At 45.4% G+C, this 17,749-nt stretch overlaps 1 protein-coding gene across 1 annotated transcript in view; it reads left to right on the top strand.

Moving 5' to 3' along the window:
• The first annotated feature begins 2,131 nt into the window (after positions 1-2,131).
• LOC140208210 (uncharacterized) overlaps positions 2,132-17,749 on the top strand; it is a 61,175-nt gene continuing 45,557 nt past the window's right edge. The window contains exons 1-3 of the mRNA XM_072276720.1: positions 2,132-2,295; positions 8,378-8,541; positions 16,423-16,979. Of these exons, the coding sequence (XP_072132821.1) occupies positions 16,817-16,979 (163 nt within the window). The 5' untranslated portion in view covers positions 2,132-2,295; positions 8,378-8,541; positions 16,423-16,816. The remainder of the gene's footprint in view (positions 2,296-8,377; positions 8,542-16,422; positions 16,980-17,749) is intronic.

Raw genomic sequence — 17,749 nt, 5'->3', positions numbered from 1 at the left:
CCCTCTGGACTGAGAGTGGACGGGAAATAGTCAGAGAAAAGAGGTGAGGGGTGGGGATGGGGCAAGAACTGGGGAGTGAGAGGTGGATCCAGGTGAGGGGGGAGGTGGGAAGGTGGAAATAGTGACGGGGGTGGGAGGTGAGTGGTTGGGGCAACACGGGGCTGCAGAAGATGGAAATTAATTTCATAGAGGATTAACAAAGAGGTTAGAGAGTATTTGTTATAGAGAGTGCAATGAAGATTCACCAGACTGATCCCTGGAGTGGTGGGGTCATCATATGAAGAAAGATCAAATGCGATAACCCTTTCATTTAGAGAATCGAGGACTGAGAGGTGAACACATTGAAATGCACATTATTACCGGTTGAACCAGGGATCCCAGTCTCTGAAAAAGGGGGTGGACTGTCCGGGAAATGTCTCCATTCTGAGGGTGGTGAATGTCTGTAAATCCCCACCACAGAGGGGGTTAAAATCTATTGCTATGAATTAGGTTCTATTGCTGCCGCAGAGACAACAAATTACATGACACCTGCCGGTGCTATTAAACCTGATTCTGATAATTGGTCTGGGAGACCCATCACCGGTCACCTGATCCCAGTTACCGCAGATCGTAATACGAGATCGAAGCCTTTTCTATTTATTTGTGTTCCTCAGTTGAGTCAAGTTTCCCTCTGTGGTCAAAGCAGAAGCTCAGTCTGTCTAATATTTCCACACAATTAAAATGGAGAATTTGTTTATTCTTATCACGTACTGAGCTACAGTGAAAATCTTGCCCGACCTACCATCCACACAGATCAATACATTGCAACAGTACATTGAGCTGATATACGACAAAACAATAACTGTAACAAAGCATTATGGCTGCAGAGAAAGTGCAGTGCAGATGGACATATGGGGCAGGGTCACGTCCAGTTACATTGTGAGTTCGAGTCCATTTTATTGGACTGGAGACCATTCATTTGGCTTACAACCGCAGACAGGAAGCTGTCCATGAGCCTGGTGGTACGCACTTTAAGGATTTTGTATCTCTTCCCCGGTGGGGGATTGGGTGTTTCTCTGTCCCTGTACCTTCTCATACTTGTGCACTTGGGAATACATTTAATAGGACCTGAGAAAACTCAGTGAGATTTGATTAGTGATGATCATCTTGGCAGCTCGGTAGGTCGAATGTAGAGGGACAGTACACTGTTGAATGAAAGTCCCTGAACAGTGTCGATGAGCAGAGGGATTTGGATCCAAGTTCACAGCTCCCTGAAAGAGACTGCACAGATTGATCGGGTGGTTGAGAGAGCTGTAACGAGAGGCTGGACAAACTTGTGTTGTTTTCTCCAGAGCGGCGCAGGCTGGGGTGAGACTGGATGGACATTTATAAGATTACAAGAGGAATAGATAGAGCGGACAGATGACATATTTTTCCTGGGGGTTGAAATGTCTAATACATTTAGAGTGAGAGGAGATGTGAGGGGCAAGTGTTACGAGATCAGAGGTTTCATTTTGCTGTGGGTGTTACTTTAAGAGAGGCTGCAGGAGGCGGGAGTATGACGTCAGTACACTGCTGGAGCTGTCAGTCTCATAGAGAGGGAGAGAGGAGACAGAGAAAGAGAGGACGAGGGAGGGGGGAGAGAGAGAGAGAGAGAGAGACACACACACACACACACACACACTTTGGAATACGGTTCGACAACTGAAAATCTTCTGTGATTTGTATTTCGTTTTCCCAGTGTAGAACCTGCGAAATTCTTTGTGATTACTTCCTCGTTGCATTTTAATGTGGATTTACAAGTTTCCCCATTCCGTGGAAAACTGAAACTTGCCATTGTGAAACTTTCAGAACTGTTCCTAAACTTGACATTTTTGCAGCTACAAACGCATAACACTGTTAACTTCTGTTTAGAAGAGTAGTTTGTTTAATTGTCTCTATACTAATACAGATAGTAGTTTATACTAATACAGACTGAGTTTGTGGTCTATCGCTGCCGGTACATAACACAGAGTGGCGGGCGGGTCGCTGGAGTCTCTCCCTGGGTTGTGGGACCCCACCGGTCACGTGATCCTGTTCGCCCCGCCCATTTAACCGCAGACGGGCAGCAGCGCGTCTTTTCCCGAGGCCCCGCCCTCCGGATGACGCAATAATCTCTCCGCGCATGCTCACTGTCGCCAGACGGACGGTGTTTGCCTTTCCGCTCAGTACTGAAGCGGGTTGTCTGCGGGATCGGGAAGGGACGATCGCCTCCCAGGTCGGGGAGCCGGGGGTCGGGATCACTGTCTGCGGGCCGAAGATATCACTTTCCCATCGGTGAGTATTGAGACCGATCCCGAGCGGGGAGATCTGATGTTGGCCGTCAGCCCTGAACGGCGGGCCAATTACTCATTTAGTACCCAGTTATCTGGGCTCGTCAGAAACGTGGCGACTTCACTTAATCTGCATTGAACGGCCCAAACCAGGAGCCCAGGCTGTCTATTTCCGCAGAATTGAAACGGAAGTCCCGTCAGCAGGTCACGTGAGGCTATTTAGCCCCGCCCTCCGCTTTGTGACGCAAGGTCACGTGGTGTGTGCTCACACTCCCGATGGGTGGCGATTCTCCGGGACCCCCTGGTAGCAGCAGAGATGCAGAGGAGCAGATTGAGGGGCAGATTCTGGAAAGGTGCAAAAATAACAGGGTTGTTATCATGGGTGACTTTAACTTCCCCAATATTGATTGGCACCTGATTAGTTCCAAGGGTTTAGATGGGGCAGAGTTTGTTAAGTGTGCCCAGGACGGATTCCTGTCACAGTATGTGGACAGGCCGACTAGGGGGAATGCCATACTAGATCTAGTACTAGGTAATGAACCGGGTCAGGTCACAGATCTCCCAGTGGGTGAGCATCTAGGGGACAGTGACCACCGCTCCCTGGCCTTTAGCATTATCATGGAAAAGGATACCATCAGAGAGGACAGCAAAATTTTTAATTGGGGAAGGGCAAGTTATGAGGCTATAAAGCTCACACCTGTGGGTGTGAATTGGGATAATATTTTTGCAGGGAAATATACTATGGACATGTGGTTGATGTTTAGAGATCTCTTGCAGGACGTTAGGAATAAATCTGTCCCGGTGAGGAAGAGAAAGAATGGTAGGGTGAAGGAAACATGGCTGACAAGTGAGGTGGAAAATCTAGTCAGGTGGAAGAAGGCAGCATACATGAGGTTTGGGAAGCAAGGATCAGATGGGTCTATTGAGGAATATTGGGAAGCAAGAAAGGAGCTTAAGAAGGGGCTGAGAAGAGCAAGAAGGGGGCCTGAGAACGCCTTGGCGAGTAGGGTAAAGGAAAACCCCAAGGCATTCTTCAATTATGTGAAGAACAAAAGGATGTCAGGAGTGAAGGTAGGACCGATTAGAGATAAAGGTGGGAAGATGTGCCTGGAGGCTGTGGAAGTGAGTGAGGTCCTCAATGAATACTTCTCTTCGGTAGTCACCAATGAGAGGGAACTTGATGATGGTGAGGACAATATGAGTGAGGTTGATGTTCTGGAGCATGTTGATATTAAGGGAGAGGAAGTGTTGGAGTTGTTAGAATACATTAGGATGGGTAAGTCCCTGGGGCCTGACAGAATATTTCCCAGGCTGCTGCACGAGGCGAGGGAAGAGATTGCTGAGCCTCTAGCTAGGATCTTTATGTCCTCGTTGTCCACAGGAATGGTACCGGTGGATTGAAGGGAGGCGGATGTTGTCCCATTGTTCAAAAAGGGTAGTAGGGATAGTCCAGGTAATTATAGACCAGTGAGCCTTATATCTGTGGTGGGAAAGCTGTTGGAAAAGATTCTTAGAGATAGGATCCCTGGGCATTTCAAGAATCACGGTCTGATCAGGGACAGTCAGCATGGCTTTGTGAAAGGCAGATCGTGTCTAACAACCCTGATAGAGTTCTCTGAGGAGGTGGCCAGGCATATAGATGAGGGTAGTGCAGTGGATGTGATCTACATGGATTTTAGTAAGGCATTTGACAAGGTTCCACACGGTAGGCTTATTCAGAAAGTTAGAAGGCATGGGATGCAGGGAAGTTTGGCCAGGTGGATGCAGAATTGGCTTGCCTGCAGAAGGCAGAGGGTTGTGGTGGAGGGAGTACATTCAGATTGGAGGATTGTGTCTAGTGGTGTCCCACAAGGATCTGTTCAGGGATCTCTACTTTTCATGATTTTTATTAATGACATGGATGTGGGGGTAGAAGGGTGGGTTGGCAAGTTTGCCGGCAACACAAAGGTTGATGGTGTTGTAAATAGTGTAGAGGATTGTCAAAGATTGCAGAGAGACATTGATAGGATGCAGAAGTGGGCTGAGAAGTGACAGATGGAGTTCAACCCGGAGAAGTGTGAGGTGGTACACTTTGGAAGGACAAACTCCAAGGCAGAGTGCAAAGTAACTGGCAGGATACTTGGTAGTGTGGAGGAGCAGAGGGATCTGGGGGTACATGTCCACAGATCCCTGAAAGTTGCCTCACAGGTAGATAGGGTAGTTAAGAAAGCTTATGGGATGTTAGCTTTCATAAGTCAAGGAATAGAGTTTAAGAATCGCAATGTAATGATGCAGCTGTATAAAACTCTGGTTAGGCCACACTTGGAGTACTGTGTCCATTTCTGGTCGCCTCACTATAGGAAGAATGTGGAAGCATTGGAAAGGGTACAGAGGAGATTTACCATGATGCTGCCTGGTTTAGAGAGTATGGATTATGATCGGATATTAAGGGAGCTAGAGCTTTACTCTTTGGAAAGAAGGAGGATGAAAGGAGACATGATAGAGGTGTACAAGATAATAAGAGGAATAGATAGAGTGGATAGCCAGGGCACCATTGCACAATACAAGAGTACATGGCTTTAAGGTAACAGGTGGGAAGTTCAAGGGGGATATTAGAGGAAGGATTTTTACTCAGAGAGTGGTTGGTGTGTGGAATGCACTGCCTGAGTCAGTGGTGGAGGCAGATACACCAGTGAAGTTTAAGAGACTACTAGACAGGTATATGGAGGAATTTAAGGTGGGGGGTTATATGGGAGGCAGGGTTTGAGGGTCGGCACAACATTGTGGGCCGAAGGGCCTGTAATGTGCTGTACTATTCTATGTTCTATGTTTCCTCTATGTTGTGTTGGGGAAATCTAATGTTGACCACTGAGTCCCGTTAACTTCCCCCAACTCGCCTCGCTTCCTGAGGCTCCTCACATTTGTCCCTGAGCTTTCGGCTGTAGACTTCTCCCCGATTGGGGTGGGTGAGAAAGGAGAACGTCCCAGGTCGTGGGGATCTTTGATTTCACTGCCTGCTTTACCGAGGGACTGGGAAGTCTAGGGGGCAGAATGGTTTCTGTGATGTGCTGATCTGTATCCAAAGGTCTCTGGAGTTCATCACAGTTACGGGTAGAGTAGTTACCATGGAAATGTGTGAAGTGTCCGGATGAGAAACTTTCTATGGTGTGTTGATAAAAATTTGGTGAGGGTCAAAGTATATGTGGCAAATTTCTTGTTGTTTGTTCTAACTTTGTCATTTTAGGATCTTTTATACAGTAGTATGTACTATTAATTCAGTATCTGTGTATTGCTGGAGGATCATCAATGATTGTCTTTGATCCCTTCTCCCACCTGGTGCCATGTGCTCATCTCTGCCCATCTTGTTCAACCTCTGTCCAGTCTCCTCACCCCACCCCACCCCCCATGCCCTGCTTCAGCGATATACATCAACCATCTGGGTCAACCTCGGTCACCCTGTGTCCCACCTCCTCAATGTTGTATATCAGCAATTTTTCTTCTAACCCTTGTTGTTATTGTGAAGTGTTCTTTTGCACCTTTGGCCTTGCTGAGTTATTTCCAGAATCAGTTTTTGTTAGCTGGAATGCCAGAGGGTCATCAGGTACCAGTTGTGTTGTGCATTGGTGTGGAGATGCTGGTTTTTGAACTGTGACTGGCTGACACACTGCAGCATTTTCCTGGCAGCAAAGAGTACTGGGAGAGTCCTGTGATCTACATTCCAGGCATATGGAACTGTCACTGTTTCGGTTTTGACTTTGGTTAGTGCTTCTACAGATGGGGCAGGATGATCGTCCTTCTGCAATGAAGCAGAAATTTCGAGCAGCTGGACATTGGTTGTGTGGAAATCCCAGATTGCACTACCCAGTCTGAGTTGCGGGGGTGATGTGTGAGATTTTCAGGGTCAGTGAGTGGCAGGTTCAGCTGTGTGAGGTTGGATCCTGGGGTATCACAGTTTTTGCTCCAGGTAAAATGGACCCGGGGATCGAGCTGCTTGGGTTTATGAGGCGTTGAGCGAGTATTTCTGGTCTGGGATCAGATGTTTATTTCTGGAGTTCCTTTGGAAGCAATGACTGCTAATCTGAGGAGAGGCTATGAGTAAATGGACTATTCCGTGTTTACAGCAGTAGAAATAGACCCATGAGTTTGGTGTTCAAACTGTGTTTGGAAATCCCCCCTGTCTGTCACTCGGTGGAAATCAGACAGAATCTCAAGTTGCTGGAGATTGGCACTAAAAACTGAAAATGTTTGAAGTCATTCTGATGAAACGTTATTAACCTGAATTGTAAAGTGTGTTCCTGTCCCCACAGCTATTCCTTACCTGCTGAGTGTTTCTGGTAATTCTAGTTTCCTTTTATTACATTCACCCTGGACTGGTTTATATTTCCTGAAATAAACCTGGTTTCACTTGGAAATGGAAATGGCTTGTTTTGTGATCGTAGTGTTACGTGGTCGGCAACTATGAATATAGAATTGAGTCAGGTTTTATAAACAAACTTAAATATTTATTAAACTCTGCTTAACAATAGTGAAAAGTAAACTAACGACTAACTTAACCGGAAGTTAACTGCTATATGGCAATTTAACAAACAGCCAAACTCTGGAACAGTTCTTAAAGAGGTAAATTCGAACACAGTCTTAAAGTGGTAAATTTGAAAGTCCAAGTGATTTACGCAGTCAATAAGGAGAGACTTCTCTGGAAACGGATTTCTTCAAAGATGTGACGTTACTGCTGATTCTGTCCAAAGGATTCACGTCAAAGGAAATAAAACGGATTAAAGGAACTGACCTTTTTCTGGATGCTGAACACTGCACAAACCTTTCCCAAGCTTGCAGGGGTTATCTCAGATGCAGATCACTAATTCTGAATGAAGATTCAATAAGGTCGATCTTTTATGAAACTGCCAAATGACACAACCTTTACTCAATCCTTCAGGTTCCTGTAGTTTGGTAAAGGTCTTCACTCTCCGACACTAGACTGCAAAGGTAAACAAACAAAACCCGGCAGCGATTGGCGAAACTGCCAGCACAACGTTTTTACCTTAAGATAGAAAGTAAAACTTTGCTTTGAAACGAAACTACGTCATGAGATGATTACGCAGCAAAACTAACTGACTGAGTAACTGACGAACCAAAACTGACGAACTAACTCCGTAACAACAGGGGTTTCCCCATGTATACCTGTTGGAACAGGTCATCACATGACCTCACACTGGCGGGAAAATTACTTGACCCCACCATCACAACGCAATTACATCATGCTCACAAGATACTCCATTACTTCATGGTCATAAGACAGTCACAAGATGCCCACAAGGTATGTAACAGTAAAACAGTAAAGAAAGCACAACATTTCCCCCTAAATTATCCTGGTACCAATTTGTCTATTATTCCTGGAAATGTGTTTGTACAGTTGTTGCAAACAAGGTTTACAAGAATAATCTCAGGAATGATCGGCATTATGTATGAGGAGAATTTCTTGGTTCTGGGCCTGTGCTGGATGGAGTTCAGAGGGACAGTTGGGGTGGTGGAGAGATGTATGGTCAAGTAAACCTCTTGAAAGCTGAAAAGCCTGGATACAGTGGACATGGAGAGGATGTTTCCATTAGACGGAGAGTCTGTGATGTGACAGCACAGTCTCAGAATAAAGATGCTTCCCTTTAAAACTGACATGAGAAAAATGTTTTGGCCAAAAGATGTCCAATCTGTAGGATTTGTTGCCACAGATTTTGGCTGAGGCTGCCATTTGGGTATATTTTTGACAGAGATTAATATATTCATAATTGCTAAGTAACTTTGGGGTTACAGGAGGAAGGCAGGAATATGGTGTTGGAATAAAAATCAGCCATGGTTGAGTGGTGAGGCAGACCAGATGGATCGAATCACTTAATTCTGTTCCTGTGACTTATGTCTTACCATGACTGAATGATGGGTTGTTCTTATCCCACATCGTTTTGTGACGTGTGAGGGACAATAATAGATTGTTCGCTGAGATCATTATATCTGCCTTCAATGTTTAAATTTCAGTGAGTTTTGTTCTTAGTAACATTAAGCAGAAATGTTTTTTACTCCTTTTTATTGTTATTGTGCTTCATTATCTTTCACGTTAGACCTGCGCTGAGAGATTTATTGGAAGAAAAACCCCAACTGGAAGCAAACCACGACTGAAGATGAGGGAACAGCAACAAGTGAATCAGCCCGAGGGTTGAGAGTATCAGCTGGAGAGGACCCATCTGACTCGGAGAATCCAGTGATTCAGTCAGGGGAAAGTTTGGTGAGTCTCATTTACTCAAACACTGGTCCTTTAGACATTGCATACTTGTACAAAGGATGGTAGGAAATAGTTGGGGTGAGACTGAATGTTCCCAGAAGAACCAGTTATGCCTCTGTCAGACCCAGCTGCAATCACTCCAGGTCTGGTAATGTGCTTCCAGCAGCCCAGCCCTTTAAAACCACTCCCATTCTGTGGAAGTCGAATCCGGATAAAGTCACTCAGAGATCGTATAAGTACAAACTCTTTATTCCAAGCACCCGGGGCTATTCAGTTATTCGCTCAAACAGGAACAGTCCATGACTGTTCCTGCCCAATCCACTAACTGACTAACAATTCCCCTTACACCACAGATATATCCGTCCAGATACCCCCCACACAAGACAGGCTGGAGTCAAAGTTATTTGCTAAAGACAAATTACAAAATAGTCATAATGGCTTACACACACATAACAGACTGAAGCTGTCCTATCTCTGTGCATGAGTGCACAAGGAGATAAGCATCCTGAAACCCCAGCTAGCCACCCTCAAGAAAAAATATGGCTCAGCGTGGCTCAGCACATCTGTTGATCATCAGCAGTTTCTTTCAGAAAAACAGGCTGCTATCGTTTAACAACGTGTTAACCCTTTTATATACTTTATCATTCCCTCCTTTTGATCATTACATGATCAACAAAGCAGTAATTTTTCACAGAGAAAGCAACCGAGTACAGCATTGACATATCAGTGGGTAATAACAGCGTACAACAGTAATTATAACAATGACATGTAGAACTATTAGGCCATAATGCAATATCATGCTCCACATATGAGTGAACAGGCCTTCGAAGACCATCATTTTGACCCTTTGGTGACCCCATGTAAATCCTGTCCAACTTTCTTAATGCTGCAGTCTCCTCGGCAGTGTGCTCGGAGAGGGGTGTAATGTTAGTAGACTCATCAGGGATATAGGTGCAGCATTCTGTGTCAATAATAGCACAGGTTCCCCCTTTCTCAGCTGGGATAAAATCTGAAGCCATAAGATTCTGTAGGACGGTTTGCCGGATTGCAGTCATTTCAGTAGATATTTCTGTTACTTGGGCCTGTGTTTCTGTCAGGGCCCCTGCAGTATTGTGGCCAGCTCCTCAAGTGCTGTAGCCAAATTGATCATCTCTCGTGAATTCCTGGCTACTCCATAGAAGAGAAAAGTGATTATCCAAAATCGCTCAGTCTCAGTTATTCTTCTCCACTGCTGGCCACCTGCAAGTATGGCCAGGATGCATGTTTCCCAGTATAGGAATTTCCATTTAGTGGGGGCCTGAGATACCATCCCTCAAAACACTGACAGCCATGGTCATCTCTGACTGGACCACAGTTCCTCATCTCACTTCCCCGGGTGTTACTTGAGAAAAGCCAGGCTGAGTGTTCCTCACTCTGGTTGAGCGGGATTACTGACATTGTAATCGTAGTTTTACCATGCTGCGGAATTGTGACACAAACCCAGCAGACACCTAGTTCCACCTGTTTGGCATAGGTGTGATAGAGAGACAGAAAGGTGTTAAAACGGGGGCCCCCGGATGCTGGGGTGAGCCCACTCAAAGACATAAACACGGATACCACTATCAACCAATACATTTTCCTTTAGTCCGAGAGAGTCCTTCTACTCAGTTCCTTCAGTAACATGTTTGCAGTCTGTTCGATTTATCCACCGAGATTGCTCCTTCAGTTTCACAGCCGTGGGAGTGGTCAGTAACTCCTGATGTGGTCCTCTCCACCGAGGTCTGAGATTCCCTCGATCCCAGTTCTTCATCAGGACAAAATCCCCAGGTTCTATGGTGGGATAGTCACTCCTCTCTGCAGGGTAGTTCTCTTCCTTCTAAGCCTGTCGTAGCTGTGAATGTAATGCTTGGAAAATTTTGGTTAGTTGGCATATATATTTCCCCATCTCTTCCACTAGAGTATGCACATCTAATTTTGCTGGTAGACTTTCTGGGAGCAATGGTACACAAGGTCTTGGTCCCCAGTGTGTCCTCATGGGCCGTCCATAAGTGATTTCAGCTGGTGATGACCCTGTTTTCCCCTGTGGAGTCACCCTCATGTGGAACAGGGCCAACAGTAGGACCTTCAACCAAGTGGGTCCAGTCTCTGCTGTTAGTTTGGCCAATTTACTCTTCAGAGTGCCATTGGCTCTTTCTACTACGGCAGCGGCCTGTGGGTGGTGTACACAGTGGAATTGTCGCTTCATAGCTAGTTCGTTACATACCCTTTCGTTAAGTTTCACCACAAAGTGTGGGTCATTGTCAGAGCTCAGCATCTCTGGCAGGCCGTACCTAGGAATTATTTCCCATAATAATACCTTCACAGCAGTCAAAGCAGTATTATTGGTAGCTGGAATAGCTTCAGTCTAGCTACTAAACACATCTATAATTAAGCAGTATCTATAGCAATATGCTCTAGGCAATTCAATAAAATCAACTTGTAGACACGAAAAAGGTCCATCTGGTACGGGAGTCGTACCCGGTGTGCAGGGTACAGGTTACCAACTATTCCCTCCTTTTCCAGGTGTCTACAATTATGTATATAATTGACCAATATTGATAAGAACTGTGTAGGAACACAAACCTGTCCCGCTGGGGTGATCCAAAAACCTAGGTTGGGGTCTTTCTGGCATGCCATCTGGGACCACAGTTTGCACTCCTCCTCAGAGGCATCCCCTGAACTTCAGACTGACGTTCCTGCCCTTATCTCCTATCTAGGCCTTGGTTTGCTTACGCTGTTTTCCTGCTCTTGTTTTCAGCTCCCATCCTCCCACTCACGCTCCACTTTTAGTGTCTCCCAACCTTTGGTGTTTCTTCTGCAGTACATAACTCTATTCCTTTGTCACATGCATTATTCCTCCAACTTGCTAATAATATACTGTTCCACTTTACATCTGCCTTTTCCTTCCATTCCCTTTTCAACAATTTCCACTTCTTTCCACAGTTGTTGTGCCATATCTAATTTACTGCTTGTTCTCATGAGGTAAATGTGTACTGCAGACGATCCCAGTGGCCACATTTTGTCCCCCAACTGCTTACTGAGCACTGCAGTCAACATTCGCAAATCTTTTTCCTTGTCTGGAAACCTCTCACACACATTGTGTGGGTCTGCTCCTGTTCCAAGCGTATCAATCGACTGCAGTTGACCCGTGTTCTCTGAGTAATTTACCCGGCACAACGCCTCCTGCTCAAGTAACAATCAGATAAACTTACCCGGCCGGCACATCCTGCCCAATTCATTACTTTACCCGGCTGGCATCTCCTGCTCAATTGATAAATTTACCCGGCAAGTCTACCTCCTGTCCACTGAGTAAAGTTTACCAGGTAATACCTCCTGCCCACTAAGTAAAACTTTGCCTTCCTTATACGAGCCTCCTGACAGATTCTTTCCCGATCCCGTCAACGTATGCCATCAGCCTCGGGCGAGGGACTGTTCCTCCAAAGGAACGAACAGAGAGAGACAAAAGGTAAAATACCTATTGGGCGCCTGGTCGGTCTCCGCAGTCCCCAGAGTGGTCCAGCCGCTTACTCAGCCCGTCTGCTTGGTACTCCCTATATTGGGATCCTTTTTGTGACGCCAAATGTTAACTTTGAATCTGAATAAAACACGGGAGACCGGCTTCTTATCGTCACCACAGTTTATTGTGCATTTTCCTGCGGGAGATTGAGACCCAGTTGTCAAAGGGAAGGCACGTAAGCACTGCCACCATCTGACAAGTGGACTGACTTAGTCAGGTTACAGCTGTATATTTACACATAGTAAGCCCCATACATTACTCTTGCAAGATGTTATTTGAATTGGTACACCCAACAAGTCTGTTGGTGCAAAATTTAATTAGTTAGATAAGAGAGTTCGCGAAATCAAAGTTTTATTTACAGATGGATGTACTGTCCAGTCCTTATCAGTTATTCTCTTTGCAAGGCTGTGACTTAATTACAGTCAGATGTTCAGTCCTGTCTGTATCATTGAGTCCTCCTTTCCCCCAGACAAACGAGAGTACGATGTACAATTTATCGATTCTTCCTTTTCTGAAGTGACGGTACAATGTATAATGTTATCAGCTGTCTGTGTGTCTCTCTGCAAGCCGCAGAGAACTGTTATTAAGCTTGTCTTAGCTAACCACTGAAGGCAGAGTTTACTTCAGTTCAAAAATTCCTGTTCGGTCCCAATTATTCTTTTAGATAGAGGTTACATAGGTTCAAAATATTTTTTTTCATATATGCTCAATTCCTCAGGAGGGTTCGGGGAAATATTTATGTTGAATATGGAAACTGGTGTTACCTGTGTCTATTGTGGTGATGCAAGAGTTACTGGAGAATTTACAGGTGTGACGAAGTGGAGTGGTATTTGGAAATCTGACTTTTTAAAGCATAATTCAGCAAGCACACCACATATGGACAATATGCAAAAGCTGTGGTGGGAAAATCCTTCGTTACCCATTACAGGCCTGCTATATCGGTTGTGTGAGAGTGCAGATGAACTCCATCGAACCCAGAGGAGATCAAAGTTCTTATCGACAGTGCTTTGCTAGCTGTTAAAATAAATACCTCTCTATATAAAATTCACTGTGCACATGTTGTCACTGGATAAAAGAATGCACAATACAGGATTTATGTGCACACTGGTCATTACAAATTAGAGGGTACATTGGTGAGAAGGTGGGGAGACCTCCAGTGTCCTTGATGCCCTCACCTACAAGATGTGCATCCAGCTGCAGCTTGTAACCCTGCACTTTACAGAGTGGGAACTTGAAATGGATGAATTCTGGATCAGCTGGGAGTTGTAGGGGGTGATAGATATGACATGAAGAAAGGTGAGTTACACCCAAGGTGCGGGACACGGGAAACTGGGTGAGAGTCGGGAAGGGGAATGAGGTTAAATCACCATCGCAGAGTACTCTTGTGGCCATCCCACACAACAACAGGTGGATCCACTTTAGAAACTGTTGGGGGGATTACCTGGCAGAGGAAAGTCAAAGGGGTGAGAGGGGATTCGTTAGTGAGGGGAACAGAACAAGAGGGGACTAATATCCCAGTGGTGAGGCTTGCTAGTGCTAGTGTGGGGAGAGGGTGATGTGGTTAAAATAAGTTGTTGGGGGAATGGGAGCCAGAATGACAGAACAGATAGTGGAGAGGGTGAATTGACTTTATTACATACATCCTTCATATACATGAGGAGTAGAAATATTTACATTATGTCCCCATCTAAATGTGCAATGTGGAATTTACAGTAATTTAGAATAAATAGTTTGTACAGAGGACAGTCAATATAACATAGAAATGCAATTGTATCAGCATGAATTAATCAGTCTGATGGCCTGGTGGAAGATGATGTCCCGGAGCCTGTTGGTCCTTTTGCTGTGGTACCGTTTCCTGGATGGTAGCAGCAGGAACAGTTTGTGGTTGTGGTGAATTGGGTCCTCAATATCCTTTGGGCCCTTTTTACACACCTGTCTCTGTAAATATCCTGAATAGTGGGAAGTTCACATCTACAGATGTGCTGGGCTGTCCACACCACTCTCTGCAGGTTCCTGCGATTAATGGAAGTACAGTTCCCATACCAGGCAGTGATGCAGCCAGTCAGGATGCTCTCAATTGTGTTCCTGTGAAAAGTTCTTAGGATTTGTGGCCCCATCCCAGATCTTCAACCATCTGAGTTGAAAGAGGTGCTGTTGTGCTCTTTTCGCAACACAGCCGGTGCGCACAGACCATGTGAGATCCTCGGTGATGTTTATGCCGAGGAACTTAAAGCAGTTCACCCTCTCAACCCCAGATCCATTGATGTCAATAGGGGTTAGCCTGTCTTCATTCCTCCTGTCGTCCACTATCAGCTCCTTTGTTTTTGTGACAATGAGGGAGAGTTTGTTTTCTTGACACCAGTCAGATGTTGTTCAGACCTCAGACAGAGTCAGCAATCAAATGGTTGAGCATGGTGCGATGAATGTGGTGAGCTGTGTATATCACAATGCAAGAAGCATCGTAGGAAAGCCAGATGAGCTCAGGACAGGGAATTATGATATTGTAGCCATTTTTAGGACTTGGTTGCACCCAACAGTCTGAGGGATTTAGAGGAACAAATTTGTAGAGAGATTGCAGACCATGCCAAGAAACAAAGGTTGATTCAGTAAGTGATTTTAACTTTCCACATATTGACTGGGACTCCCATACTGTAAAAGGACCAGATTGGGTAGAGTTTGTCAAATGTACCCTTAATCAGTTCATAGAATTCCCGACGTAGAAGTGTGAAATAAGCTGTTAGGAAATGATTAGGGTTGGTGACAGAAATTAGTGATCATGATGCCATGAAATTCAAAATATAGATGGAAAAAGAGAGATCTGGATCATGGGTTGAGATTCTAAATTGGAGGAAGGTCAATTCTGAAGGTGTCAGAAAGGATCTGACCAGTGTGGTTTGGGACAGGCTGTTTTCTGGTAAAGGTGCACTTTGTAAGTGGGAGGCCTTCAGAAGTGAAGTTTTGAGGGTGTCTAGTTTGTATGTGCCTGTCAAAATAAAAGTTGAAAGATAACTGGTACAGGGTATCTTGGCTTTTAGGAGATATTGAGGCCCCAGATATTTTGTTCCTCTAAATGCCTCAGACTGTTGGGTACTACCAAGACTCATTAATGACTGACTCATTAATCATCATTCCACGCCCTGAGCTCATTTGATTTTTTTTTAGTCGTCTTCTGTTGGTTTCTGAAAGCTTCCCAAAAGTTTTTGCTCTTTTGTTTGCCCTTTCTTTGACTTTTATGTTGGCTTTGGCTTTTCATTTAAGTGTCAGTTGTGTCCTCCTGCGTCTCCAATGCTTCCACTTCTTTGGAATGTATCGATCACTCAGCTCCTGAATTGCTCCCGGAAACTCCAAACATTGCTGTTCCGGTGTCACACCTACCAGTTTTCCCTGCCAAACAAGTTTGTCCAGCTTCTCTGTCATACAAACAAGGAGAGGTTCAGTACAGAAACAGGCTATTTGGCCCATCTGGTCAATGCCGAAAAAACATTTATGCTGTCTAATGTAACTACCTGCACTGGGACCATCGCCCTACATACCCCTACCATCCAGGCTCCCATCCAGACTTCTTCTAAATGGTGAAACCGAGCTCATATTCACCAATTGTGCTGACATCTCATTCCACACTGTCACGACCATTTCAGTAAAGAGCTTTTCCAAATGTTTCTGTTTAATTTTCACCTTCCCCCCCTTACCCATGACCTCTGGTTGTCATCCCAACCAACCACAGTGGAAAAAGCTGCTTGTATTTACACTGTCTATACCCTCATATTTTTGTATACTTCTTACAAATCCTCAAAGCAATGTATAATTTCTTGTTTATGTTTAGAGCCTTTTTTAGATGTATAAGATGATGAGGGGCATTAATCGTGTGGAGAGCCAGAGGTTTCTTTCCCGGGGCTGAAATAGCTAACATGAGGGGGCATAATTTAAAGGTGCTTGCAAATAGATACCGAGGGGATGTCAGGGGTAGGTTTTTTACACAGAGAGTGGTGGGTGTGTGGAATGCACTGCTGGCTATTTGTGTGAGAGTGTTTCAGTTACTGTGGGGCCAGGAACCCATGCAGCTCAGTGGGAACCGGGAATAATACCAATGGAGAAAGTCACACTGAGCCAGGTCACAGATTGGAGATGGCAGAAATGCCCCTTTCTCATAGAGACAGGAAGAGCATCTGAGAATTTGATGGTCACTCCAGATACCAGCACTGTGCCCAGTTAGAAGATGATTTCTGTCTCCAACTTGGGCTGAACCTCACTGTAGCAGTGTGATACCAGATCACACCTTGACAACTCAAGTGATCTCATCTTAAATGTTGTCCTACACCCATTTATGGATTTTGTAACTCTTTTTACAGGTTAGAAATGACAAGGAATTTATCTACAGGAATCTCGACCACAATGCACCAGCTTTGTTGACTCTGTCCAGATATTTATGAAGTGGAGCAAGGGATTCACTCGATCATCCTTCCGGCTCAGACTGTGGGGAGGGGTTGACCGACTGCCATGCCCATCATTTTACACAGGGGAGAGGCCATTCACCTGCTCAGACTACAGGGATAGATTCACTGAGTCATCTCAGCTGAAGGTACATCAGCAATTTCACACTGGACAAGGCCATTCACCTGTTCTGTGTGTAAGAAGGGATTCAATCGGTCTTCCGACCTGTGGACACGCCAGTCAGTTCACCCTGGGCAGAGGCTGTTTGTCTGCTGAATTTGTGCAGGGGGATTCACTAAGTCATCTGATGTAATGGCTCACCAGCGAGTTCACACCGGGGAGCGGCCGTTCACCTGCTCAGTCTGTGGGAAGGGATTCATTAAATCATCTAAACTGAAGATACATCAGCGAGTTCACACTGGAGAGAGGCCGTTCACCTGCTCAGACTGTGGGAAGGGATTCACTCAATCATCCAGTCTACTGATACACCAGCAATTTCATACTGGGGAGAGACCGTTCATCTGCTCAGTCTGTGGGAAGGGATTCACTCGATCAGCTGACCTTGATAGACACCACCAAGTTCACACTGGGGAGAAGCCGTTCACCTGCCCAGACTGTGGGAAAGGATTCACTTTATTATCTCAACTACGGAGACACCAGTCAGTTCATACTGGGGAGAGGTCGTTCACCTGCTCAGAATGTGGGAAGGGATTCATTCAGTCATCCCAACTACTGGCACATCAGCGAGTTCACAACGGGGAGCGGCCGTTCACCTGCTCGGACTGTGGGAAGGGATTTATTAAATCATCTAAACTGAAGATACATCAGCGACTTCACACTGGAGAGAGGCCGTTCACCTGCTCAGACTGTGGGAAGGGATTCACTCAATCATCCAGCCTACTGATACACCAGCAATTTCACACTGAGGAGAGACCGTTTACCTGCTCAGTCTGTGGGAATGGATTCACTCGATCAGCTGACCTTCATAGACACCACCAATTTCACACTGGGGAGAAGCCGTTCACCTGCCCAGACTGTGGGAAAGGATTCACTTTATTATCTCACCTACGGAGGCACCAGTCAGTTCACACTGGGGAGAAGCCATTCACCTGCTCAGAATGTGGGAAGGGATTCATTCAGTCATCCCAGCTACGGGCACATCAGCGAGTTCACACTGGGGAGTGGCCGTTCACCTGCTCAGACTGTGGGAAGGGATTCACTCGATCATCCACCCTAATAGCACAC

The sequence above is a fragment of the Mobula birostris genome, chromosome 13 (genome assembly GCF_030028105.1).
Source record: "Mobula birostris isolate sMobBir1 chromosome 13, sMobBir1.hap1, whole genome shotgun sequence".
In the NCBI taxonomy this organism is placed as follows: domain Eukaryota; kingdom Metazoa; phylum Chordata; class Chondrichthyes; order Myliobatiformes; family Myliobatidae; genus Mobula; species Mobula birostris.
The sequence above is the reverse complement of the archived record's forward strand: the minus strand, read 5'-3'. Positions and strand labels throughout refer to the sequence as shown.